The sequence below is a fragment of the Drosophila takahashii genome, chromosome X (genome assembly GCF_030179915.1).
Source record: "Drosophila takahashii strain IR98-3 E-12201 chromosome X, DtakHiC1v2, whole genome shotgun sequence".
Classification (NCBI taxonomy): Eukaryota; Metazoa; Arthropoda; class Insecta; order Diptera; family Drosophilidae; genus Drosophila; species Drosophila takahashii.
The window spans coordinates 5,614,604-5,641,076 of NC_091683.1; the positions used below are offsets into that span (position 1 = coordinate 5,614,604).

At 37.6% G+C, this 26,473-nt stretch overlaps 2 protein-coding genes across 9 annotated transcripts; one reads left to right on the forward strand and one right to left on the reverse strand.

Annotated features, from left to right (window-relative positions):
- Evi5 (ecotropic viral integration site 5) lies at nucleotides 1-26,328 on the forward strand. Of its 6 annotated transcripts, none has more exons than XR_011419832.1 (10): nucleotides 1-512; nucleotides 16,461-16,878; nucleotides 17,804-18,839; nucleotides 19,414-19,528; nucleotides 19,768-19,785; nucleotides 20,002-20,669; nucleotides 20,735-20,852; nucleotides 20,924-21,022; nucleotides 21,931-22,227; nucleotides 23,445-23,554. XR_011419832.1 is itself a non-coding variant. In XM_017155639.3 (10 exons), the coding sequence occupies exons 3-10, from the start codon at nucleotides 16,647-16,649 to the stop codon at nucleotides 23,580-23,582; spliced, it is 2,424 nt and encodes an 807-aa protein (XP_017011128.2). In that variant the 5' UTR covers nucleotides 2-512; nucleotides 5,362-5,457; nucleotides 16,461-16,646; the 3' UTR covers nucleotides 23,583-26,328. The 6 variants fall into 6 exon arrangements, 4 of the variants coding, with proteins under 4 accessions (XP_017011128.2, XP_017011126.2, XP_070075349.1 ...); XM_017155639.3 differs by lacking the exon at nucleotides 21,931-22,227 and adding an exon at nucleotides 5,362-5,457 and having other exon boundaries at nucleotides 2-512; nucleotides 23,445-26,328; XR_011419833.1 differs by lacking the exon at nucleotides 19,768-19,785 and having other exon boundaries at nucleotides 2-512.
- Sk1 (Sphingosine kinase 1) lies at nucleotides 8,766-13,116 on the reverse strand. Of its 3 annotated transcripts, none has more exons than XM_070219250.1 (2): nucleotides 13,001-13,116; nucleotides 8,766-11,768 (listed from the first exon to the last, which is right to left on the reverse strand). In XM_070219250.1, exon 2 carries the CDS (start codon nucleotides 11,720-11,722, stop codon nucleotides 9,788-9,790), a length of 1,935 nt encoding a protein of 644 aa, XP_070075351.1. In that variant the 5' UTR covers nucleotides 11,723-11,768; nucleotides 13,001-13,116; the 3' UTR covers nucleotides 8,766-9,787. The 3 variants fall into 3 exon arrangements, with proteins under 3 accessions (XP_070075351.1, XP_070075350.1, XP_017011131.2); XM_070219249.1 differs by lacking the exon at nucleotides 13,001-13,116 and adding an exon at nucleotides 12,658-12,818; XM_017155642.3 differs by lacking the exon at nucleotides 13,001-13,116 and adding an exon at nucleotides 12,619-12,815 and having other exon boundaries at nucleotides 9,064-11,768.
- Nucleotides 26,329-26,473: the final 145 nt, after the last annotated feature.

Here is a 26,473-nt window from a genome sequence, read left to right on the forward strand (position 1 = left end):
GAGTGGGCGAAAAAAAAACATTCGTCAATTCACCGTCGTCGATCGAACGCTGTATTTTTTTCCAGTGCAATATTCGGCCGATGAATAAAAAGTGATTTAAAGTACTTCTTAAAAAAATAGAATAATAAAGTAAATAAAGTCAGAACGAACCGCAGTGAGCGAGAGAGAGAGATAGCGCGGAGAAAATTGCTGCTGAGGTGTGTGCTTTGCGCGTGTGTGTGTGTGTGTGACGTTTACAGCAGCAGAAAGTTCGGTGTCGTCAAAATTTTCGAGTATTTTAAAGTTAATGCAGGCGATTCTCGATCGGATATGAGTTGATCGCGAGTCATCGATTTAATAGGATGTGAAGAAGTCTTGCTGATTGCAAACAAAACTAGGAAAAAAACGATAAACAACGGCAATTTGTTGCTGCCGCAGCAGCAACAACAAAAACAACAACACCAGCACACTAACACCACCCCCCGTTCCAGCCTAACGGTTCATTCACAGTGGCCGAAGAAGAAGAAGAAGAGGTGAGTTCCAGCATCTTTATTTATATTTTATGTGATGTGTGTGCGTCTCTTCTTCTTCCGTTGAAAACTCTACGTGTGTATGTAAACATTATCAACGAAAAATGGAGTGAGAAAAAATTCAGAAACTTTCTTCGCTGTCTATGTGGATTTTTGCTTGCTTGCGTGTGTGTGTGTGCGAGAGTTGGGCTCTTTTATTTTTTTACAAATTAGCGAAGCAGCAAACGAAAAAATTGGTACAAGTTTCATGTGCATTAATGTAATTAAAAGCGTCCATTGTCCATCGTCGTCCATCTTCATTCATCATCGTTTCATCGCCACGCAGCTTCGCTGGGAAACAACAACAATGATAACAGGGCAGTCCCAGGAAAATGTCCTTTTTCCACTTCCATTCTTATTGCGATTCCCATTGCCCACTTCCACTTCGCTTCCCTTTCTACCCTCTTTCTCTTCCTCTTCCTCTTCCACACCCACCACATCAGCTGCTGCCCTGCAGTCGTTGTTGTTGCGTTGTAACCTTGTCTTGCTTTCCACCCACTTTTCGGTGTCCCATCGTACAGTGGGTGAGTTCAGCCATTCTAAGCATCGGTTAAAAAATAAAAAATTAAAGTAAACAACTTAAAATTACTTCCTAAAAGGCTGAATTTTTTGTATTTTAATTCTAGCAGACACTGCCTTTAAATTCAATATAAATTCCTGATAATAATGAACAAAATCATTACACTTTTTATTAAATAAAATGAAATTACAACTTTATGCAAGCTAAACCGGCCTACATTGTCCACCGTGCATCGCTCCATCTCGCTCTGGCCCGCTCTGCGCCTGCGCATTGCCAACTCGGCGACACCTTGCACACAGCCCACGTAGACGCAACGTACAGTGGGGCGGAACAAAGTAATACTGTTTATTAGATGATATATAAATATTAGTAAATTCAATGCCACTAAAGATTTTATCCCAAAACAGAGGCTTGTGACACTTTTCTTTGTAATCTCATTTTGTAGTACTTCCTTGAAATTAGCTCAAAGATTAGTGAACTTTTGTTCATCATCTGCCGGTTTGTGATAAGCTTGTTTTATTTTTGTTTCCATCCGTATGTAGATTAAATCTACGTGCAATTTAATGGTTTTTGCTAAAAGATAATGAGATCTTATAGATGAGAAAAAACAGAATGTTACTGAAATTATTAACTTCATATTAAAACATGTGATATTTATCCTATTACTTTGACCGCTGCTGTACCAGACACATAGCACTCCAGTGTTTTTGTTTTTGTGCGTGGAGATGTTGCGTGCTTATTCAAATTTCAGTTGTGCTATTTATTTAAATCACGAGCATTAAAACTAGTGGAACACATGGAGCAGAAAGTCATCGTCATGTTAATTATGATCATAAATTTGCAGAGCGCGTGGTTGTGGGTGTATCATCTGTCATTATGTGGGGAAGGTTGGAGCAGGATAGCCTTCATTCTGCCGTTTCTGGCCAAAAACAAAAGCTATGTACTATTTTTTTTTTCGGCTCATTCCAATTCCAATCGGAATTCTTTTTCGCCTTTAGCGGGTTTTTCAACTATCTGCTCAAGTGTTTTCGCCATGTTTCATTATTTGCATTGTTTTATGATATTTTGGCGGCTGTTTGTTAGTTATTATGTTGCTCATTTCGACCTTCGGCGCAGAGCCGCGAAAAATATATGGGCACTTCCAAAAAAAAGTCCACCAAGCCAAAAACCTTGAAAGTTGAATAAATCATATTTTTACATGATTTTGCCCCGATATTAGTTTCTAATTAGTTGGATACTGAGCTTAACTACAAATTTGGAGTATAGTTTGATTATTTTTATGACAAACCCCACCAATATACGCAAAAATCAGTTTTTGGCTATTTTTTTGTTATTTTTTGGACCTGTCTTCTGTTGTAAATTTATCCTATAGGAATGCTAATATGTGACATTTTTCTGTACTGAATGCTTCATTCACATGCTAAACTATTAAGTTAAAAGCAAAACATCCAGCAATTGAGAGATAGAGGTAAAGAAATCCGCTTTACAAAACAGTCGGAAAAAATGTCCCGAGCGACATGTCCCGAGCGAATGTGGTTGAAACTGCATAAAAAAAAAACGGCAAAGAATTTTTGAGTGAAACCAAAAGCATTTCACAGCGACATGTTTGAACAACATTCTAAAAAAATCGCATTCAAATATTCCATCAGAATTGGCTAATTTCTGGTGTTGTATGAACTTCCCCGAAATCCACTTCTATTTTTGTCCCGAGCGAATACGGCAGTTTTTTACCGATATCTTAAAAACTAAAAGTGGTACAAAATCAAGATTTTTACCAAAAATTGAGCTTGGGAAGTGTGAAAAGAAAAGCCCATAATTAAAATTAAAATCTATTGTTTTACAATTTTTTTTCAACTTTAAAGGTGTGCAAATGTCCCGAGCGACATTTTGGAAGTGCCCATATGTTAAAAATAATTTGTCGGTTTTTTTATTTAACATTTTTAACGGATCATAACAAGCGCTTGCCAAAACATTTTCGCGCAAGCAAATTAAGTAAGCCAAATGGAAAATTACAGTAATCACTAAAAAAACAAAGACTACAAAATAAAAAAAAAATTTTTGTTTGTAATAAAATAAATTAAATTACATTTTAGTTTTAATCAATGGAGTTTGATTGAGTCTTTAGTGGCCTCCTCTTAAATTGTGTGTTTCCAAAAAAATTGACAACCTCATGCTGTCTCTTGCGATTGCGCAGCTGCTGCCTCTTTCTTATGCCGTCCCTTTTTGACGGCGCAAAAAGTGCCGTTATGTAAAAATCCGGCAATAGCTTCCACAACATACAGCCAAAAAAAATATCGAAACAAACAACAATGGGGCGGCGCGGTATCCACAGCATCCACAGTCGGAGCCAAGGTATTGTATTGTGGTATTGTGGCCACTCGGCCAACTGGGGACTTACCTGATTTACCTGCCCCAAAGCATAGAAAATCAGGCAACAACAGAAGCGGTAATAGCGATAGCGATTCCGATATGTGTGCCAATCTCCATCCAGACGTGCTGGTATTTCGGCCCACAGTAAATGTCCGATAATTGCGACCACTTTGGTTTGGGTTGAAATAAATTTCTAGACAAAATTTTAGTTTACTTTTTATTTATTTGTTGAAATATTTTCAAAACAATTATTTACTTAAAAGTTATTCATTATTCAACATTTTTTTCTTGCCAATATCCACTGTATTTGGTTAAATTCCAGATTTGAAGCAATGAATTTACAGTTTCGACAACAATGTCGGTTGGTTTGTTGTTGTTTGTTTCTTTAGCCAGTTTTCTTTCCTGATTTGTTGGAGTTTTGGCCGTTTCTCATATTTGTTTGTTGTTTTTTTTTCAGTCATTCAACAGCAATTGCAGACATATCGTTTTTGTTATTTATTATTGCCTGGAACTGAAGGAGTTTCGTCTGTTTCCATTTCCATTTCAATTTCAATTTCAGTCTCATTTTCGGTTTCTTGCGGCTGTTGAAATCCAAAACGGCTCAAATATTGCGTTGAAAACACTTTTTATTGGAGCACTTGTGAATGCTACTGGCAATATATGTATGTTTATTTCAGCCAATAGCAACTGAAACAACAATGGCACTAGTACACTGCCAGAAATATTTTTCTGAAATTAATTTAGCATAGGTGGAATTGAAAAGTGTAATATTTTTAATCGTGTCGTAAAAATCCTTTATGGAATTGAACTTGACATTTAAATTTGTTTGCTAATTAAAATTATTGAGCTTAAAGGTCAAAGATTTGTCGTGATTTGCTTCGAATTCGAAATGAAACCAATAGTTTTTCTGAGTGCAATAGTAGCATACAGCAGCATTTCGTGAATAAATTATGTTAATGAGTTGGGAGTCAGCAGGGGCTTTAGTGGGGTGGCTAAAAAACTCTGGGGAATTGTGTTTCATAATTTCATTTTGCGTCTGCTTTTTCCGTTTGTTTCATATTTCGAGTTTGCTCGCCTCTATTTCATCGTGCCGCCCATTTTATCCGCATTCTCATGCACTACAAAAGTGTTTTAAATAGTAGGATCGTTTTAAAAATATTTTTAACCTTCTGAAAAAAAATAAAATAAATAAAAAGAATGATTTAAATAAATATACAATTAATTGGAGTGGGTTTCTTTTAAAATTTTAAATTAAAATTAAAAGTTTAGAATTTTCATTTAAACCCAAATCGCTTCTATTGTGCTGACTGCATCTGTAAATGCAATTGGTGCGATAAAGTTTCATTGTTCTCAAAACGAAAATTGTACTCTAGCGGAGTGCGTCTTTCCACTGATTGAAGAAATCGTCGAATTCTTATCGTCTGGGCCGCCCACTCTCTACTCTCCTCCCCTGGGGTTCTATTTCACCCTTCCTGCTTCTGGTTATTATTATGAGTATTATTATTGAGGGTACTGCGCCCTATCAGTTACTCTGTTACACTTGTTTTTCACTTCTTTTGGATTCGTGGCAATAAATGGGAAAATGGAAAAATGGAAAATAGGAATTGAGTTCGAGCTCGGACGACACTCGGGAATTACATTAGCATGACCACTAATTGTGGTAAGCAGACAGGTAAATGCATTTTGAAATTACCACCGGCATACAGTGGGCACTCGTTAGGGGGCAACATCAAGTTTTAATAGATTAACAGGAAAAAAAGAACAGATCAGATCTAAAAACCTAAAATCTTAAAGCTCAAACGTGAAAAAAATTTTTAAGAAATATTATTATATTTCCAAATTATTTAGTTTTATCAATAACTTATTATTTTAAAAGGGTTTTATTACTTACTGCTTGACTTATATTATTTAAATGTTACCTAGGTTACCTAGAAATTCCTCAATATCGAGTGACTACTGTCCCTGACGTCACATCATTGCCAAGGGCTCAATTGCAAGTGCGTCGGAGCGAGATAGCCAGTGAGTAAACAATTCAAATTGGGTTAATGAGAGTTGGCCAACTCAGGGCTTGGTTCTATACGTATGTATAATCTACATGTATCCGTGTATCCCCGTATCTGTGTGTGTATACAAGTGGGCGGGGTTGGGGGCGTGGGCGTGGCATTCATGAATTTTTGATGATTGGGCTTAAATTACATTGGGGACACAAAAGGCGGAGGCAAACAAACTCTGGCCGTGATATTGGGGAACATTCTCATACGGGTCGGTCAGATGTGTATGATTAGGATTCTGCCATCATCCCACTGGATTAATTCATAACATAAATAACAAAAACAAGCCTTTGAGAATTTGGACCAGAAATTCGGGATAGAAATTGCTTTGCGCTTTCTTATTTAACTCAGATTAAACAAGAGAGACTATCAAATACCCGTTACTCAGCTGAATGAGTGTGAAAGAGATGGAAATAGGCAAGCACTCGCTTGAAAGTGGCGCCATCTATCGAAAATTCATTATTTGCTCATAACTTTTTAATGAATGGTCCAGTTTAAGAATTTTCTTTTACATTTCAATAGGTATTGATAAACACTGCAAAATATGTGACTTATTTACCATCTACTCTGCATTATTGATCCGTTTAATCTCCGGAATGCCCGTATGTGCCTTATAGCCATGGATGCGACTGTACCAAATGGCATATGGCTCGGGGGCGTGACTCGAGATGCATTAAAAAATGCAAATGCAAATGCAGATGCAAATGCGATGTGTGTGCGTGCGCAAATTAGCAAGACAACAAATGAACTCCGCTAAATGCTATCGTCCCGCCGGTCACCCATGTATTATTCATTTTGTCCGCGAAAAAAAAGCCAAACAAAAATTGGAATCAAAACAAAAATCAAAAAATAAAATGAAAACACAGCAAATGAGCAAATTGTGATTTGTTCGAAAGTCAAAGGAGGAGGAGAAGGAAGAGGTTTGTGGGGGGCAAAAAATTAGCTAAAGCTAAAGCATTCACCATCAGATTTCTGACTAATAGCCCCCCGGTACAGTGGGGTCCATTTAAATTGGTCATACGCACACACGCCACCAGTGGCACAAAAGATGTGGAACAGATGTGACTCTGTGGTCGTCGCGGCAGATAAATATAATTTAGGCAAACCGCAGAGATAAAATAAAATAACATTGCAATGAGGCTGGAACAACACTAACTACAGATAGCTTTTCTCGAATATTTAATGCTCTCTTTTGAAAATATTAGCGTAGAGTAATAAATAAATTTAAAAAAATAATAATAAATTCTAAAAAATGTCTCATATTTCATTTAAAATTGTTATAACTTCAATATAACAGACTTTTGATACAATACAGGACAAAATATCACATATTCCGTTTAAGAAAGTAAATCTATTGATTTCAGTCAATTTGTAAAATTGCAATAAAATTTAATATACTAAAAATTCGATACAATGCACAATTCACCCAAACATATTTTAGAAATCTATAGTGAAAGGGAGAGGAGAACAAGTTTTGGGAATATTTAAGGCACATTTAAAAGGCCATGAGTCACAAACAAAAATTCGATCGAAAACGTTTACCTGCGACAAAGCGAATGGTCGGATTAAAATACCCTGAAAAGAATCGGAAATGGTGATGTTGTTTTTGTTTGCCTTTTTCATCTGTGGGTTGCCGACGTCTAACGGTTGTGCATATATAATGCTAAAACCATGAGTCGGCTCGGAGTTAACGATTCTCATAAAAGCCACCGACTTCAAACTAAGAAGAAGAAGAAAATAAAAAAGAAGGCGAAATGTGAAGAACTTTTTATGAATGAATTAGACTGGAAATAGTGCAGAAATATCTGCTTCTGCCAGCACACACACATGTGAGCGTGTGCTTCAGTCTATATATGCTGCCATGATATTATACACATATATATATATATATATATATAATATTATATGCCATGCCTGCAGTCAAGCTTAAGGCTGTAGAAACTTGAGAGGTCTTAGAACCCACAGTGGGCGTTAATAATTAAGGGGCCCCAGCTCATAGACCATGCAAAAAAAAAAAAAAGAAAAAAAATGTATTTTTTGCCCTCTGTCGTTTATGTTGAAAACTTAAAGAGCGTTTTTGTTTTTCTTGTTCCCCCATTAAGATCCATTAATTTGTTTCCAGAGGCTACTTTTAATAGTTAGCAGAGTGTTAACATCTGTTAACAGACTGTAACTACAATTAGTTATCGTTATACATTTTGTATACTTAAGTACACTTGTCTGCTGGCATTATTTTCGCTCGATTTGTTGCTGTCGCAATTATCTTTGCGTTGAATTGATAGCGTCAGTGAAATACTGTTACTGAATTGCCAATTCAGCGCAGAAATATACATACATATAGTACAGTAGCCTCTGGCTAAAAAATAAATCTAAAATAAATGAAAGAAAAAAATGTTAACCAAAAAAGGAATATCAATAATTCCCTGAGAATATTTTCTAATATTATAAATTACTATTGCTTTAATTCTACACAGAAAATTTAATTTTAATCACTTTATTCTCAACTATAAATTCAAATTACCGTTGTCGCACTGTCACCAAAAATTAGACAGCCTAAAAGTATGACGACTTTGAATGGCAGTCAACTCGCAACACAATTACTTATTGATTTTCATTGATCAGGAAATCAGGTTAAATTTCTCGTGTGACTTTTGTGACGTCAAAGACGAAAACTTTTGACAGCACATTCCCAATTTTCTTTATATGGCATGGCCCAAAAGTATACCTTAAGTTTGTTTTGTATTTCTAACACCGCTCGATGTGTGTGAGTGAGTGATAAGCGGCTAAAATGGTGTTATCAGTGGATCCCCGCAGCAGACTGGTCTACATAAGCAGTTATGAACGAGAAATATTAATGAAAAGCGCGCCGGAATAGTGACTATCAGTTTACCTTTTGGTCTTTGCTCTCTATCTTCGATTTTATTACCATTTTCGAATGTCATTTATATAGAAGAGTTTTATTTGATCAACTTGTTTGAGTACCTGTCAAAGATAATCCCAACCGATGGGAAAGACAGACAGAAAAAAAAATGAAAAGCTGGTTAATATACTGTACAAAATAGTTTTGTGGTATTTATAATTTTTTTTCTACAAAAAATAGTTAATTTTCTCTGTTAAGAAATAGTAAAACTGTGTACTTTAATTATAATCATTGTTATCATCGCCAAATTGACCTTTAGTTTTTATATATGATTTCGAGGTACTTATTTTCCATCTTGTTGGGTAACCGTAATCCCTTGCGAGCTGTTTTTCCTTTTTTTTTCATTTCTGTTCAGGGTTAATCTTGCCAATCGGTGTTTGTATTAACACAATTATGAAGTCCCCACTTGAACATCGACCAGGTGCGTTTCCCCATTTGCCTTCGTGTAGGTGCCTCCTCGACTTTGGAGGCCCCTCAAGGCCCCGGTTTTGGGTTGGGGGCTGCTAAGCTGATATCGATAAAGATCGATCGATTGGCATGCAACCGGATGAGCGAAGAATTCGAATTTGTGGATTTGCAAAGCTTCGTTTTTGGTTTTTGCGGTTCAAGAAGATCGTTTCCACGGCAACAAAAAACACCTGCCTGCAAATACCACTTGTAGCCACTCATAATCTTTTTTTATAACGTTTTTATTTGTTTTATTCGTCTACGTATGGGTCTTAAAATAATTAACACTATCGACCGATTAACAAACAAAAAAAAAGTAATAGAAACCAACTTAACCAACTACTTAAGTGCATATTGTGAAGTTTTTTTTTTTTTTTTTTTTGGGCGGATGGAAAAATTACAGATTGCGATTGAGAACTATGAGAATGGAATTCACTAATAATAGAAACAGAGATAACTTATTACCTAATAATGTCAAAAATCGTATACTTTGAACAGAAAAATATCTTAGGAGTTATGAAGAGTTAAAAAATGTATGATAACTGAATGTGTAACAGATTTGGGATTTTTTAATAGATTTACCACCTTTTATTTGGTTAGCAATGATTTTTATATATATTTGGTGTATGTATTTGCCTATCAAATTCCCCTACTTTACTTCCCAAGTCGTCTGATAGTTCTGAAGGGCACTACTATTGCACAGAAAAAAACCGATATGATTTATGTCAAATTTAAGATTCAAATATATCAACATGATATTTTATCATATCATAAAAATACCAAATTTAGTATTTTTTGAGCAAATAATATAAAAAAAAAGATTGACATAATCTTTATTCATATCAAAATGATATGACTTGATCTTTAAAAAATATCAAATTCACCATTACGATTTTTTTTTTCCGTGTGACTACCGACTACTGACTACCGACTACTGACCACTGGTGGTCATCACATTGATCAGTCCGGGCATCACTTCCGCCTGGATGGGTCCGTAGTCCACCCGTTCGCCATCCACAACCAGGATGCCATCGGAGCTGCTCGGTTCGATGCGGAATGCCCGGCATGGGACGACCTTGATGAAGGGATCATTCTCGCCATCCTCGGGCAGATGGGTGCCCGTATTCAGGCTGAGCATGAAATTGAGCAACTGATGTCGGCTCACACCGCTCCTGATGATCACCAGATAGATGAGGCCGTCGTCTAGCCGGGATTCGGGTGCAAAGAACACATCCGACGAGAGGTGCGTTGTGTAGGCGGCATGGACCATCACAAAGTCACCCTCCTCGGAGATCCAATCTTCGCAACCCTGAACTGGAATCTGTAGACCGGGAATCGTGCCCGTTGGCACTTTCTCAGCGAAATCCGCATTGGCCGCCTCGATGCGTTGGCTCAAACTCATTCGACTGCGATTGGAGCGCAGACTGGGTCCCCCAAGGGAATAGTAGGCCGTTCTCCTCGACATGGCCGAGTGCCAGCTGTCGGCATGTTGGCGATAAACCGAACGATCCAGGGAAATGGCATCGGCAAACTGTTCATCCTCTTCCTCCTCCTCGGGTAAATCCCGAAATTCTCCGTTAGCATTTATGGGTAAAGAAGAACGTATAGATGGTATACTCTCCTTGGCTTCCCTGGCCACTTCTACTGGCTTCTCCTGATTCTTTTGCTTCTTCGACAGCAAATAGGATACCCTGCCCTTGTAAGTTCTCAGCGTAATCAAACGCTTAATGGCCCACAGGGTAAACCGTTGAGCTCCAATCGATCGCAGGCGCTCACTTTCTATATCGATGTCGGCTATAAGACCCCAACCGACGGACAGAAAGGAGTACATCACATAGTGTTTATCCCTCGGCGCCAATTCCACCCTGACCACATCCATGGGAGTACTCTTGCCGGCAATGCAGGTCAAGGTGGCATGGAGAATGGGCTTGGGTTCGTAGGGTTCATTGCAATGATGGGCCACACTTTTGGCCAGACCATTGCCCGAACCGCAGGGTATAATGCCCAAGGGAAGCTCCCGGCAGGCACGTCGCCAATCCAGACGTTCCATTAGACCGTTCAAAACTTCATAGAAGAGTCCATCGCCAGAGGCCACTACTATCCCGGAATAGCGTTCCAAGAGATCCCTCCTCGTTCGCACAAACTCCTTGGCATATTGCGGATGTGTGGTGATCTGCAGATCGTACTGGGCCTCCGCTTCGCTCAACAGTGGGGCCACCTGTTTCTGGAAGAGTTCGCGACCCTTGCCCGAACCCGATTTGGGATTTAGTAGTATAAGCAGCGGCTTGGGAGAATCCGGAAATTGAGATCCGGAACCCCTCTTATGCCTGCGAATCGTATGATGCCACTGCTCGGCGGTCTGAAGATTGACGCCATAGTCATTGCTCGATCGGAAGCGTAGAATCCTGAGGGTTTGAACCCTCCTCAACGGCTTCTCCTTCTTCAAATAGGCATAGATGTACAGATAGGCACTATTATCGCTATCCGGTTCGGGTTCCTCCTCCTGTCCCGTGGGCACCTGGGGATTACGGCAGGAGGTCAGGCCACCTCTAGCGCGTTTTTTAAGACGAGGTCCATAGCGTGAACCTATGATATCATCGATCCTGATCAGCTGCTCGTTGATGTGATCATCCTCGTCGGTCTCGCGACGCAGGTAAACGCCCTCGGGGCAGAGTTTCACCTGGATTTTGATGCTCTGCTTGCGCCGGCTGTTGTCCACGAAGAAGATCTCGCTCAGTTCGCTGGGTAAAGTAGTTGTATCGGAAGTATCCGCGGTATCCAAGGAGGAGGTGGGCGTGGAGGGCTCTTGGGCGTGGCCACCATTTCCCAGCAGATGTTCCTCCGACGTCGCTGTGTTGGCCGTCATTTTTCTTTACTATATTTCTGTTTTTTTAGCGCTTCTTTGACCTTGTCTTCACATGCAAAAAATACAAAAAAATAAAAAGAAAAACAATGCTTAAAAGGAGGTGCAAAAAATAAACAAAATATAAGAGTGGTTTGCAAAAAATTGGGCTATAATAATTATTGCCAACTTGAAAACTCGTTTATTTCGGTGTTTCGCTTTTACTATTATTATTTTTTTTTTTGTGTTCCATCTATGTCAAATTGGAGTGTTTGGAAACTGGTTTTTGTCCCACCAAATTATATACAATTATTTCTATTTGCTCTTCGTCTTGTGTGCCGAAATTTCGGAAAGCTCTGCGATTTCAGTTGTTAAACGATTTCACTTGAATGTTACAAAAAAAGAAGAAAAAACAAAAACAAAAATTGTTTTTGGGCTTTGTTAAATTGTATTCTTTATTCTTGGTAGATTTGTTAAAAAACCAGTTTATGATTGAGTTCCTTTATACCGAATTTTTCCCTTTGTTTTATCGTTTCCTTTGTGTTGCGAAAATAATATTATTTGTAATAATCTTTAGTTTATTGCTCACACATTATAATACTCATAATACTTTTTTTCTTAAAGCTATCGAGCATTTTTTCTTAAATTGTTTGAATATTTTTAATGATTTTTTGTTTCAATTTTGTTAATTGGTTAATCGTTATAATTCTACCAGTTGTTTTGTCATACTTTTCATTGCGCATATAAAATGTATTTGATAGGTTTTTATTTATAATTTGTTTGTGTTATTTCGTTGTTATTTCATTACTAAGCAAAGGGTTATTTTTTGTTGATAACTCGGTGGCTCGCTATTTCCGATTATTATTCGCGCAGCCATTCGCTATTTACTATTTTTATTTTTTATTTTTGTTTGGCATTACATTTAATTGTTTTGTCCACATGCGATCGACGCTATTCACCGTAAAGTCTGCGATGCGAAGTTCGTTTATATGGCAAGAGTAGTACATATGGGGGCTCCGATACGATACGATACGATCCAATCCGATCCGGGTTGCGATCGCTTCCTGTGCGCTTGACACGACAATTCGTACTGAAACTCTGAATCGCGAGGGTGAACTAACCTTATTTTCAATGGAGATTTGGTTTTACGATTGCACTGTTGCTGCTGTTGTTGCCTTTTTGCTTTTGCTTTTGACTTTGCCTTTACTTTCTCACATACACAAAAAGCACACCCCACACACTTGTTTTTTGTTTTGTCGTGTCGAAATCTAATCAACACGTATCGTATCGATGAGATATTACCTTTGGCTGCCTTTGCCCATGTCTTTATCTTCTGCCAGTTGCTGCTGCTCTACTATTATGCTTTTATTTGTATTTTTATTTTTATCTTTACTTTCATTCGATTTACTTGTTATACCGCCCATAACAATGCAGCTTTTTTCAGTGTATCAACGTTGCAATTGAACAATTTGCCTTTGACTTTGGAACGAAAGCTTTTTGGCATTGCCTTCTGCGATGCGAGAATGTTGCATTTTAAACTCTCGCTGGAGTACAGTGGGTAGTCGATATTATTGCTATAAAAGGAGGAGCATTTTAAAGGGGAAGTTGAAACGATAGTAAAAACGGTTAAAGATAGAACACTAAAAAAGGAAACCGAAATTCGGAAATAATATAAAGTATAACTTGATAAAATAATTTGAGGATTTTTATATGAATTCTAAATGATATATTTTTTTTTTGTTTTTAAAATAAATTTATTATTTTTTTTATTGCCCCTGTACACTCACCTTTAGCATGTTATAAAATTTGGAATACTATAAAAAAGATTCGCTATAATGCTAGACCACTGTACTTGTTTGCGCCTGCTACATGCTATGGCAATGTACCGACAATGCAATTGTTTGCTTACATAGACAATAAAACACCACTTAACCCTTCGCCTGTGTGGACTGTGGTCTATTGTTTTAATCGATCATTTCGCGTGGGATAAGTGAGTAATGGTGAGTTAAACAGTGGGGTGGGGGTGATGCGGCACCTGTTGCGTATACGTCACGTTGGTCCTCAGATCTTATCGCTTATCATGTGTCCTAATGATAGTTGGCGCGAATCAGTGAGTCATCGAATCACAATTCGCACCAAATGTCACATTTTATGCGTTTGGCACCCTAATAACCATTTCAGCAGAATTGCTTGGCAGGTGTTTGCTTTGGATTTGCTTGATACGGTTTGTCAATTTGCGGTTTTAAGGGCTTGCCATAAATAAATCGCCATTTCTTCAGAATAATCAAATTTTTTTTATTTTGTTTGTTTGCCTCCTCTGGCAGGTGCACAAAGTATATTTTTAATATTTTTGTTTTCTATTTGCTTTTTAACTGCGCGTTTGTTGATATCAGTAGAAATAAGATTGTTAAAGTGTAGTGATATTGACGTCGGTCATTCTTGGACACATGCAAAGTACAGTGGGGACTGTGAAAGAGTTACAGATGCGATGGAAATATGAATACAAATTTGAATAATATTTTTAAAAAATTCACGTGGGATTTTATTACTTTATTTACTTTTTTTGCTCATTTTAAATTTAAAGAATTATACAATTATCAATAAATTGGTAAAAATTATACAAATAAAATAAACGCGCCTCTAACAAAAATATGTGAAAATAATAAACAAATGTAAATATTTTTTCTGTTTTTTGGGTTTTTTTTTTATATAATAAAAATATAACTTAAACACACCTAAGTGCCCATCGATTGCAAGCAATATTGACGCAAGTGACTTGCCTACCTGATTTCTACTGTAGTTAAATCGAGAGATACGCCTTGTAAATGAAGACACGCCAAAGTGGAATTTTTAATGGGTTTAAAACGTTTTCTGACTGATTCATGGAAGGTTTTGCGTTCGCACCTAAGTGAATCAGACCAAAAAAAACGAATGCAGACATAAAGGCAATACCACACATTCACCCCTGTCTCTCTCTCTCTTTGGTAATTATAACTCGTTCATTAGTCTTAAAAACTTTGATTTATCATTTGAAAAGGGAACCACTCAAGTGGTTACTGACTGCACCATACAAATACCACGCTGGGTTTATATATAGAGCCACATATGAATGCACTTGCTCACGAAAAGCCGTATATTCCACTGGCTTGTTGTTTATCGTTTCCTGACCTACATATCTATTTGAATTTACTTTGCCTTTCAATTGTATTGAGACCGAAGACTGAGGCAGGAGCAGCAGCTCTTTCTGCCTCGCAGAGGGGTGCGGCATTGTCTGGCCAGAGGAATCCATTAGATAATGGCCAGACTGAGCAGACACAAGCCCAAAGGCGGCTCAGAGTGCCTCCAGATATAGACTATAGACAGCTGTTTTGGAGAGGGGTTAACTCTAGGTGCTGATGGACTACCAGTGTTCCCATTAAAAAAAGTAAAAGTACTCCAAAAGATAGGAAAATGTATCTTATTACTTTTCTAAATATTTAAAAATGCATTTCTAACGTTTTGTTGGATTGAATATAACATTTTAAAAACAAAATAAGTGCTGATAAAATAAATACAAAAAGTAATAAGTTAAAAAAGTTATTTTTATAAATGACAGCTTTGCTTATCAGCAGAAACGAAGGTTTAAAATTTGATTCCTATCGATAAGACCATTTAAATATTAAAATAATTTACCTCTTGATGAAATAAAAATTAATATAATGCATTAAACCAAAGGACCCGCTAAGTACTCAATTTTCTAAGAATCGCGTAATGAGGAATGTCGGATTAATAGAAAAACCAAAAGTTAAGATTGTTAGAAATGCGATAAAAGTGTCGTTGCTACGAGTTCAACTTTACCACTACCAAAATGTTAAATATCCGCAGTCTTCTACTGCATTAAAATCGCACTGATTGATTTTGGTGGAGAATAAAACTTATTACTTGAAATTACCAATCTTTAAAAATAAAACCAAAAGTGCGTCTATTATTGTTTTTCTCCCCTACTTGCCAATCTTTTGCTCTCCAAAATTGATAACTGTTACTGTTTTTAACAAGTTTGAACTTCCTTTGGATTTATTTTGCTTTTGCCGAGAGAGAGAGAGAGCTAGAAAAGTCTAAAATTCTTGATAATAATTTTTGGGGCTCTCTTTGGCAATGCGTTTTTGTATTACAAATACAGTAAAATCTCAGTAATCATTTGTACTGGTTGGGATGGTATTTAAATTTATAATTTGGATTTTAGAACCATTTATTTTATATTGTTAAAAATATTTTACAAAATTAATTATACATAATTTATACGTTTTGGCTACTGAGAGTGAAAAAGAAGAAAGTTAAACTTGATCTAGTTGCGTGGTAAAGTTGAATATACCCGGTCGGAAGAAATTGCCGCCAAGGCAATCAACAGAAAGCCCTGACAGCTTTTTCCATTGTTCAGTTGCAGGTCCACCCGCCTAACCCCCTTTATAAGCACGAGTTTTGTAGGGCGCACGAATAATAAACAAAACAAGAGAAAAACAAAAACTCAGAGGCTGGCAAACAGACTGGAATACTTTGCACTCGCCTCTATTTGTTTTATATATTTTGTAGTATTTCCATTATGTGGCACATGCCGGAGATCTCGAGAGGAGTTCATTTCGCTGGGCTCTCGAATTCCGGTAACTTCGGTTTCGCTACCAGCTACTATCTACTACTATCAGCAATCTGCCTTATTGAAAGGTTTTCTTCTGAAGAGCTAGATATATATAAATTCTAAAGATTGTATTTCATCTTTCGTTTGCAGTGTGCAAAGCTGGGAGGAGCATCATGTGGCGGCTTTAGAGGATCAGCTAAGGATTAATCATCACGAATCGGGAGCACTATAGATCGGAACGAGATCGAGATCGAGTTAACCAGGAGGGAGGCCAAGATTCAGCAGGGAGAAGGAAGTATAGACTGAGATCCGGAGATCGTCGTTCTGCGTCAGAAGATGACCCTGACCACAACGACCACTGCCTCATCAGCCGAGAGCCAAGCGAAAATGGACGTCAAGGGCGGCGCACTTCCCGGCGAAGAGAACCTGCCCACCTCCGAGATGGATCTGCTGGCCAAGCTGGAGGCGGCCAACAAGCTCATCGAGAGCGATGCCAAGTCCCTCAACTCTCTGCACTCCACGCACAGTCGCAAGAACTCGGACACGAGTCAGATTAGCCTGACGTCGAGTGAGTATATATGATCTTATATATGATATGATCCTAAAATAAAATGATTCTATTCTAGTATTTTGATTATTTTCATTAAATACTGTGAAAAATAAAATTTCTATTGTAATAAATAAGATAAAAAAGGTTAGATCTGTTGAATAGAATACAAATAATGATTATTTTTATTAAATACTGTAAAAAAGGAACATTTATATTGTAATAAATAAGAAAAAAGGTTAGATCTGTTGAACAGAATAGAAATAATGCTAGTTTTGAATTTCGATTATTTTCATTAAATACTATATAAAAAATCAATTTTTATTGTAATAAATGAGTAAAAAGCTTAGATTTGTAGAATAGAATTTCATTAATATGATCCTAAAATAAAATAATTACAGTCTCGAATTTTGATTATTTTCCTTAAAAACTGTACAAAATAATATTTCTTTTGTAATATACGAGTAAAATGCTTAGATTTGTCTAGAACTTGTAGGCTGTCATGATATTATCCTAAAATAAAATGATGATATTCCATATTCTTATTGCACTTAATGAGTTTTGCCATATTCTTGTGTTACAAATAAATTAAATTCCGTAAGAAATCACACTTTTATTGCAATAAATAAGTAAAAATATAATTTCATTATATGTAGTAAAACAGAAAATTCACATTGCAATCATTGTATAGCAAAATCCACTTAAAAAGATATTATCGATAAGGGATTCCATATGATAGCTTAATGCTGACTAGGCTGTGACTAATATTAAATCGGTTTCTGACGAAATTCGATGACTACACATGCTCGCAGTTCGCATAGATACCCCAAAATGTACTAGCTTTTTTCGTAGATAAATAGGGGTTATGTATGAATTGAGTAATAAATTTAATTGAATTTAATTTAACAAATAGATCATCATGATTAATCGGGAATCCTCTTTACAGGCGGCAACTCGGTGGCCGAGGAGGACATCTGGACGACGTGGGCGACCATCCTGAACGACTGGGAGGGCGCGCTGAAGCGCAAGAATCCCTGCGTGAATGAGCTGGTGCGCCGCGGCATTCCCCATCACTTCCGGGCGATCGTCTGGCAGCAGCTGAGCGGAGCGGCGGAGGCGGACAAGAAGCAGTATGCGGAATACATCAAGGCGACGAGTGCCTGCGAGAAGGTCATAAGGCGGGATATTGCTCGCACCTATCCCGAGGTGGAGTTCTTCAAGGAGAAGGACGGACCGGGCCAGGAGGCGCTGTTCAATGTGATCAAGGCCTATTCCCTGCACGATCGCGAGGTGGGCTACTGCCAGGGCTCCGGATTTATTGTCGGCCTGCTCCTAATGCAAATGCCCGAGGAGGAGGCCTTCGCTGTGCTCGTCCAGATAATGCAGCAGCATCGCATGCGGCACATGTTCAAGCCATCGATGTCGGAGCTCGGGTTGTGCATGTACCAGCTGGAGAATCTGGTGCAGGAGCAGATACCCGACATGCACATCCACTTCCAGCAGCAGGGCTTCCAGACGACCATGTACGCCTCCAGCTGGTTCCTCACTTTGTACACCACCACGCTGAATGTGAATTTGAGCTGCCGCATCATGGACGTCTTCCTCAGCGAGGGCATGGAGTTTATTTTCAAGGTAGCCCTGGCCCTGCTGCTCACCGGCAAGGAAACGCTGCTCTGCCTGGACATGGAGGCCATGCTCAAGTTCTTCCAAAAGGAGCTGCCCGGTCGCGTGGAGGCCGACGTCGAGGGCTTCTTCAATCTGGCCTACTCGCTCAAGCTGAACACGAAGCGCATGAAGAAGATGGAGAAGGAGTACCAGGACCTCAAGAAGAAGGAGCAGGAGGAGATGGCCGAGCTGCGGCGGCTGAGGCGCGAGAACTGCCTGCTGAAGCAGCGGAACGAGCTGCTGGAGGCCGAGAGCGCCGAACTGGCCGATCGCCTGGTGCGCGGCCAGGTTTCCCGGGCTGAGGAGGAGGAAACTAGGTGAATTTTATAGAATTAGGATTAGGAATGAGTTAAAAAAAATATTTTAAAATTTGTTTCTTGCTATAATACTTTTCAAATATATTTAACAAAGATAAAATTAGCAATTTTGTATAAAGAAATAATCAAGTAAAATGTTATCTAAATATTTGTGGATTTTATGAACGTCAATAGTGGATTTGAAAACATGAAGAAGGAATTTTGTAATTATCTTGTTTATGCTTAGTAATGTTTAGTATCTTACTAGGGTTTTTTTCTCAATTTATATTTGTTTTAAAGAAATAATTAATGCCGTCTGAGAATATGTTTTTTTCCAAATATATAAATGTTATCTCAATATTTTTGTGAAATTTACGAACGTCAAATTTTAGTATCTTACTAAGGGTTTTTTCTTCTCAATTTATATTTGATTTAAAGAAATAATGGCGTCTGAGAATATGTTTTTTTCCAAATATAAAATGTTATCCCAATATTTTTGTGGAATTTATGAAAGTCAATAGTGGAGTTAAAAATATGAAGAATTAATTTTGTAATTATCTTTTATATGCTTAGTAATTTTTATTTATATTTTTAGCTATGCCATTCAGACGGAGCTGATGCAGTTGCGGCGCTCCTACTTGGAGGTCTCCCATCAGCTGGAAAACGCCAACGAGGAGGTTCGCGGCCTGAGTCTTCGGCTGCAGGAGAATGTGAGTATCTGGTGGTCAAACCCAATGATCTCCAACGATCTTCAACGATCCCCTTGCCTCGGTCACTTGTCCTGTAACTAAAACGGAATCTGTTGCTAATCTTGTGTATTCTTTTCTATTTTATTTGATTTTTCTTATGGTTGTGGTTCTTCAAAATACACCCACAAAATGTTCGCTTTAATCCGAAAAACAAAAAAACAAAACAAAAATTCGAAATAAATATTACAAATCACATACAGAATGTATCCATCGACAGCGTAAGTATCTTGTAACCTTGCTTTTGTAGTTTGAACCGAACGATTGTTTTGCATGCCTATTGTTTTGCCCTAAAAAAAGTAAATAGAAATTGATAGAGTATATTAATAATATTTGCCAATGAATAATGAACTAGGATAAGTACATACATTACTAATTAACTGCATGCCCGAAACCCACCGAATGCCATGAAACTAATCTATCGCTTCAACATTTAGAACAACTCCCGGCAATCGTCCATCGACGAGCTCTGCATGAAGGAGGAGGCGCTGAAGCAGCGCGACGAGATGGTCTCCTGCCTGCTGGAGGAGCTGGTCAAGGTGCGTCAGGGCTCCGCCGAGAGCGAGGATCAGATCAGGAACTTGAAGGCCAAGGTGGAGGAGCTGGAGGAGGACAAGAAGACGCTGCGCGAGACGACGCCCGACAATTCGGTGGCCCATCTGCAGGACGAGCTGATTGCCAGCAAGCTGCGCGAGGCGGAGGCCTCACTCTCTCTCAAGGACCTCAAGCAGCGGGTGCAGGAGCTGAGCAGCCAGTGGCAGCGGCAGCTTGCGGAGAATCAGCGCAGCGAAAGCGAACGCACCACCAATGCCGTCGATTCGACGCCCAAAAAGCTGCTGACCAACTTCTTCGATAGCTCCAAGAGCAGCGAGCACACCCAGAAACTGGAGGAGGAGCTGATGACCACGCGCATTCGCGAAATGGAGACGCTCACCGAGCTCAAGGAGCTGCGGCTGAAGGTCATGGAGCTGGAGACCCAGGTCCAGGTGTCCACCAATCAGCTGAGGCGGCAGGACGAGGAGCACAAGAAGCTCAAGGAGGAGCTCGAGATGGCCGTGACCAGGGAGAAGGATATGGCCAACAAGGCGCGCGAGCAGCAGCACAGGTTGGATTCTTATTATTTTTTAAATATATGTAATTTTTTTTTTAACAATTTAAATGCACCTTCAGATACTCGGATCTGGAATCTCGCATGAAGGATGAGCTGATGAATGTGAAAATCAAATTCACCGAGCAAAGCCAAACGGTGGCCGAACTGAAACAGGAAATTTCCCGACTAGAGACCAAGGTTATTATGCCCCCCATATATCATTTTACTCCGCAATTTATTAAATCCTCCTCTTTGTTTTGCAATCACAGAACTCGGAGATGCTCGCCGAGGGCGAACTGCGCGCCAATCTGGACGATTCGGATAAGGTGCGCGATCTGCAGGACAGGCTGGCCGACATGAAGGCGGAGGTGAGCGAGGATTGCCATTCCGGTGGCCATAGCATTTGCCGCTAATCCCACCCACTGCTTTTGGTTTCGGTTTCGTTATAAGTTCATTCAAATGCCAACAGCAGCAGCAGCAGCGAGCATTCAATAATAACACCAACCCACTTTACAAACACCCACCTACATCCACCCACACCCAAATGATTTATCCAAAGAACAGCTCTAAGTCATATTTTCCATCTGGAGAAGCACGCTGTAGCCTCCGGCAGGCGATTTTCACCTTAAATATGCATTGTATGCTAGCCAAGTTCAAGTCAAATCTGTTTTGTAATTGAGGGTTTAGTTCAGTTTATTATTATAACATTTTTAAAACTAAAATCTAAAATCTATCGATGTTTTCCTTTTAAGTATCGAGAAATGACAAACTGTCGAGAATATCGACAAGCTCTAATTATAAGAGTTATTAAAGTTTGACAGCAAGATATTCAAAGACAAGTTAACAATTCATTCTCCAGCTGAACATATAAATTTTAAATATAAAATATATATAAAGTCAGAAGCTTCAAAAGTTGTCGGGCTATGTTATGTTTTGTAATCGCCTGCTTGGAGGCCAGATATAATGCTAAATGTTTTTTTCCTTAATTTTAAAACACTAGTTATAGTTAGAAGATATTTCTCTATTTTTAAAACCCGCTTGCTAACTGTGGCATACAAACAGATTTTTGAGTTTGACAAGTTTTACTGTACTACACCGTTTTTTGTTTTTTCTATTCTGTGACTTTATTTTTCGTTTGATTAATCGTTTGAAACCCCTTCCCGTAACTCACCTGCTGTAAGCCAAGATAATAATCTTGTATTTCTCATTGAATTTCTTTCTCACACCCAAAAAAAAAAAAAAAAAAAAACAATGCGTTGTTGGTTTTGCTCTATAGTATCCCACGCCAATAACCAGCCCCGACACTGAGCCGTGGAAATGGATAAGCTAAACTAATTTTAACACAACTCGAAAACAAAAACGAAAACAAAAAGAAAACCCATTTGAATGAAAAGGAAACTAAGCGAAAAAATTAAAAAAAAAAAGAAAAACAAAGTTACCGAAACCCAATTCGAAAAACAGGAAGCCATAAATATCCTCTAATCTCTTTTGCCACACACACACACAAAATTCCCGAAACACAAAAAATATATATCCAAACTCAAGCAGCAGGCCAAACTACCAAAGAATCCAGGTCTCTATGAAACTGCTCAAAGCATTCTCAGTACTTTTAACCATTGTAGCGTTTTTTGTTCCATAGCCTGAAGACCCTCGTCATAACCATGTTTCCATAACCTGGAGTCCCCCATTCGAAATCGCATGAATGATTTTAGTTTTAAACTATTTGGATTTCAAAATCAAAAAAATAGTTTCTTATGCTAAACTTTTAACTGATAGATTTAAAAAGTAGCTAAACTCATTTATTTCTACATTATAATTTAAAAATTTTGCATAGCATTTCGCTTTTTTTTTTAAATATTTTGTATACAATAAAAATCAAAAAAATCGAACTAGTCTAAAACAAATAATTCAAGCAATATAACTTTTTAAAAAAATAGGATCTTTTTTTAAGTTCTAAGAAATAAAATATTTGTATTTTAGGGACATAAAAAAACATGTCAGAGAACTTTTACATTTTTCTTAAGTTTATAGTATCTTTATAAATTTCACCTGTTGCCTAGTGTAACTGTCTCCGGATTCCCAAAGCTTTTTGCGAGCTTTGAGCTTGAACTCGAACCATTATCCGACAGTAGTTCTAGTTCCGATTTAGTAGATCTATGCTTTATTTTGATGTGGGTCAATAACTCCACTCGCATTTGTTTTAGATTGATGGCTAGTTGTTGCCATGGAAGGTGCCTGATTTGAAACGATCTTCGCTGTTGTTTGTTTTGCATACTTGTAATGACGTACTGCGATCGTTGGTCTTGACATATCATCATCGGTTGATGCTGTTTTGACACGTGTTCGATTTGACCTTGTCAGGCATTTTGATTTCTAATTGAAATGTACAAGTCCCCAAAGGGAGTGTTATGTTTCGAAATGCATTTTGTAATCTTATTAATTTTCTGCACGCTTGCATGCCTATTCCTATTTAACAGACATATTCATAGCAACTAATCAATAAGGTATTTAAGACACGTTTCTGATCGGAGCTATATATTTATTATTTGTAAATTACTAGGCTAAAGCATTTAAATTTTTGTTTTTTAATAAATGGATAATATTTTATTTATTTTATTTGATTTAAATGTACGAGTTAATAAATGTTTTACACTTATTCGCCGCATGACAAAAAATGTATTAATTGCTTTGGCCTTGTAATCGTCAAAATATACATAGTTTTTGCCTATTTATTTCTAAACAATATTTTAAACAACTGCCTACTAATGAACCCTCTTCGATTTCCCTTAGCTGACGGCGTTAAAGAGTCGTGGCAAGTTTCCGGGCACAAAACTGCGCAGCTCATCGATCCAATCGATCGAATCAACGGAGATCGACTTCAACGATCTGAATATGGTGAGGCGCGGAAGTACGGAGCTGTCGACATAACCTAGAGATCGATCCGGAGAACCAGCAGATGATCCTCACCAACCAATAGCCACAGCCACAACCAGGAGAATAGCAGCGAGTGAGAGGGAAGAGAAAAATCGGGGCAGTACAGGATACACCCATATCTATATGGGGAATATTGAGCAGCAGCGAGGTGAAGCCGATTTATATATATCGATATATATGTAAGGGCAGGCCTGTGATCACAAAAGCGAAAGTGGAAGTAATTCAGAGGAGAAAAGGAGCAAGGTAGTTGGCAGAATAGTTGCAATCCCATAACAATATTATTTATGTATAATATTCGTTTAAACCTTACTATTACGATACGAAATATTTTATTACGATTATGTTTATCTATTTTTTTTTGGCAATAATTTTATTACTGTTATGTTTTCGATTTCGCAATCGAAACACACTCATATTTATTTATTTTAAATCCTAATTGAAACGATATTGTGAGAGTATTTTAAACCCCCCGTGTACATTGATCGATGGCAACTGATCTGGAGGAGATTTGCATTTGGATAACCCCTAGATATATGTATCTATATATCACAATGCAATACAATGAATTTTATGTAATCCCCCGAGACCCCAAACCCCATACCCATTTCCAACCAGGCAACCTGTGAACCCCTTTTAATGTAAGTTTTAAACGAATCAAATTGTTCTTTGGCCAGGCGCGAAAAAGGTTTTTAATCAAAATGGAATACTTGATTTGTCCATTTGATTTGTATTATGATTTCATCCTGTAGAATGATATTAACTCTCAACCATACACACACATTTGTCTGGAATGAATTTTGTAACTCTCGTATATAGTAAGCTAAACCAATCTAAAATCTAAAACTAAAATAAAACCAAGTGCGAAAGACAAAGTAACAAGCGTGGCCAAATGCAGAGAGAAATGCACGATGATGAGAAACTGACAAAACCAATATATAAACAACTATTCAAAATAGTTAAAAACGATATGTGAAAGAACCACGAAATAGGGGACCCCCATTTTCTCCCCGCTTAAGAACGATATTACGATAACGACTACGATATTCACACTACTTACGATATTCTACTTAGTTAACGGTAGCGCTTGTCTATATACCTAAAAACAAAAGAAGAACGTATGATTTATATATGGTTCCTTTAACCCATAACGATCTTAAACGATTTGGCAGCTGGTCGCAAAAGCCGATTATCCACAAACAATATAATAATAATTCAGGTTGAACCGTTTTCCATGTGCAATATTATCTACCTATATTCTTTTTTTTTTGTTTCTTAATTAAATTAAATTTCTTTGTCTATAAGGAGTTTATTTTTTCGTTTTATCATTTGTTTGCATGACGTCCTCAGTGTTTAGGTTTGTTACTTACCGCGTTTAAGACCGATGAACTTAATTTGTGTAATTCCATTGAATTGACCATCATGACAAAGCGAAACTTCTTCCATAAGAAGTTAGAGATCGATGTAATATGTTTCGTAGCGTGTAAGAATGTAGGAATGGCGAAAATGATGTCACAAAACTTTGTTATGTAAACACTAAGTATATGTAATGCTTAAGTTTTGTTCCCGACTTTTGCAAAACTATTAGCATTTTTTGTTCTACGCGATAATAATTAATTATTAACGATTATGATTATGTGTAATGTATGTACTGTATATGTATTCATGTCTGCGGCTAAAAGACGAGGCTGCTGGGGGCAGTATTAACAATCAGCGAGCAGAGTTAACAGACATTTTAATATATACATATAAAAAAAAAAACATTCCCAAGAAAGTTAAATTTAACCCCCCAGAAATCAGAAGATTCCCCCGACAGCCTCGGGTCTTAAGAAATTGGCAAGTCTAGAGTTAATTGCGCATTATGTTATATGGCAAGCGAAGGCACAAATTATACGATATCTAAAATCTAAAATAGTTTATACAAATTTATACATGCAAATATGTGGAGCATTATTGTTGGCCAAAGTCTAGACTTTTTGGCCCGCGTATATAGTTGGTGTTAACCGATTGACCAATAAGTGTGGAATTTGTGTGCGAATTACTGATCAAATAATTGAACCACTTAGGTGATGAGTCACAAAAGTCGATGGCAGCTAAATTTAATGGCTTGTCAGTTCGATTTGATATTGATAAATGTGAACAAGAAAAGACTTTGCAGTTTATCAATTCGGCTTGCGAGTGCCAACGACATTTTGGCCAGACAGAAAGCAGACGGCAACGATTTGTTGACCCTGCCAGACAAAACGGTCGAAACTCCATTGAAACCAATTAATTAGCGGGCACAACCACTCGCATATAGCATATACTTAATGCAAATAAATCAAGTTCAGCTTCCAAAAGGCAGTAGTCTTCAATGTTCATTTTGATTTGCACTTATTTATTGCGTCTTGCGTTTCTTGTTTCATTCATTGTTGATCATTGAGCAAAAAAAAGAACAACAACCAACCGACAAAATTCAAATCACAAAAAATGGAATGTAGTTGACAACAAAATACCACAACAAATAGTGTTATATACTTTACACATACAAAAAAAACAATATATATATAGATATATATATACATAACTATATCAATATAACGATAAAACTGAAAACTGGAGAACAGAAGAGAGATAACTCGCAGCATGAAAGAAGTAACATTCGACTAAAACTACAAAAATCAATAAAATTAAACAGATATACAAAACGAAATCAAAGTTACAATTTTTAGTATTAAATAAATCAAATGAAAACCAAAAGAAACGGTCGTTTGTATTGGGGGAATTTAAGCTTATCGGCCAGGGAAAAAAGGCAACCCCATCAATGAACTTCAGTTTGTATACTGATTGTTTGATTTTACTTTATTTTAATTTTAAGATCTTTAATATTAGATCGCTTTCATTTTTCC

Bases quoted from the DNA above. Each gene is read 5' to 3' on its own strand.
- Sk1 (XM_070219250.1), bottom strand. From the start codon at position 11,722: ATGACGGCCAACACAGCGACGTCGGAGGAACATCTGCTGGGAAATGGT.
- Evi5 (XM_017155639.3), top strand. From the start codon at position 16,647: ATGACCCTGACCACAACGACCACTGCCTCATCAGCCGAGAGCCAAGCG. The intron at 16,879-17,803 runs GTGAGTATATAT...TCCTCTTTACAG, and splicing joins TCAGATTAGCCTGACGTCGA to GCGGCAACTCGGTGGCCGAG. The intron at 20,853-20,923 runs GTTATTATGCCC...TTGCAATCACAG, and splicing joins TTTCCCGACTAGAGACCAAG to AACTCGGAGATGCTCGCCGA.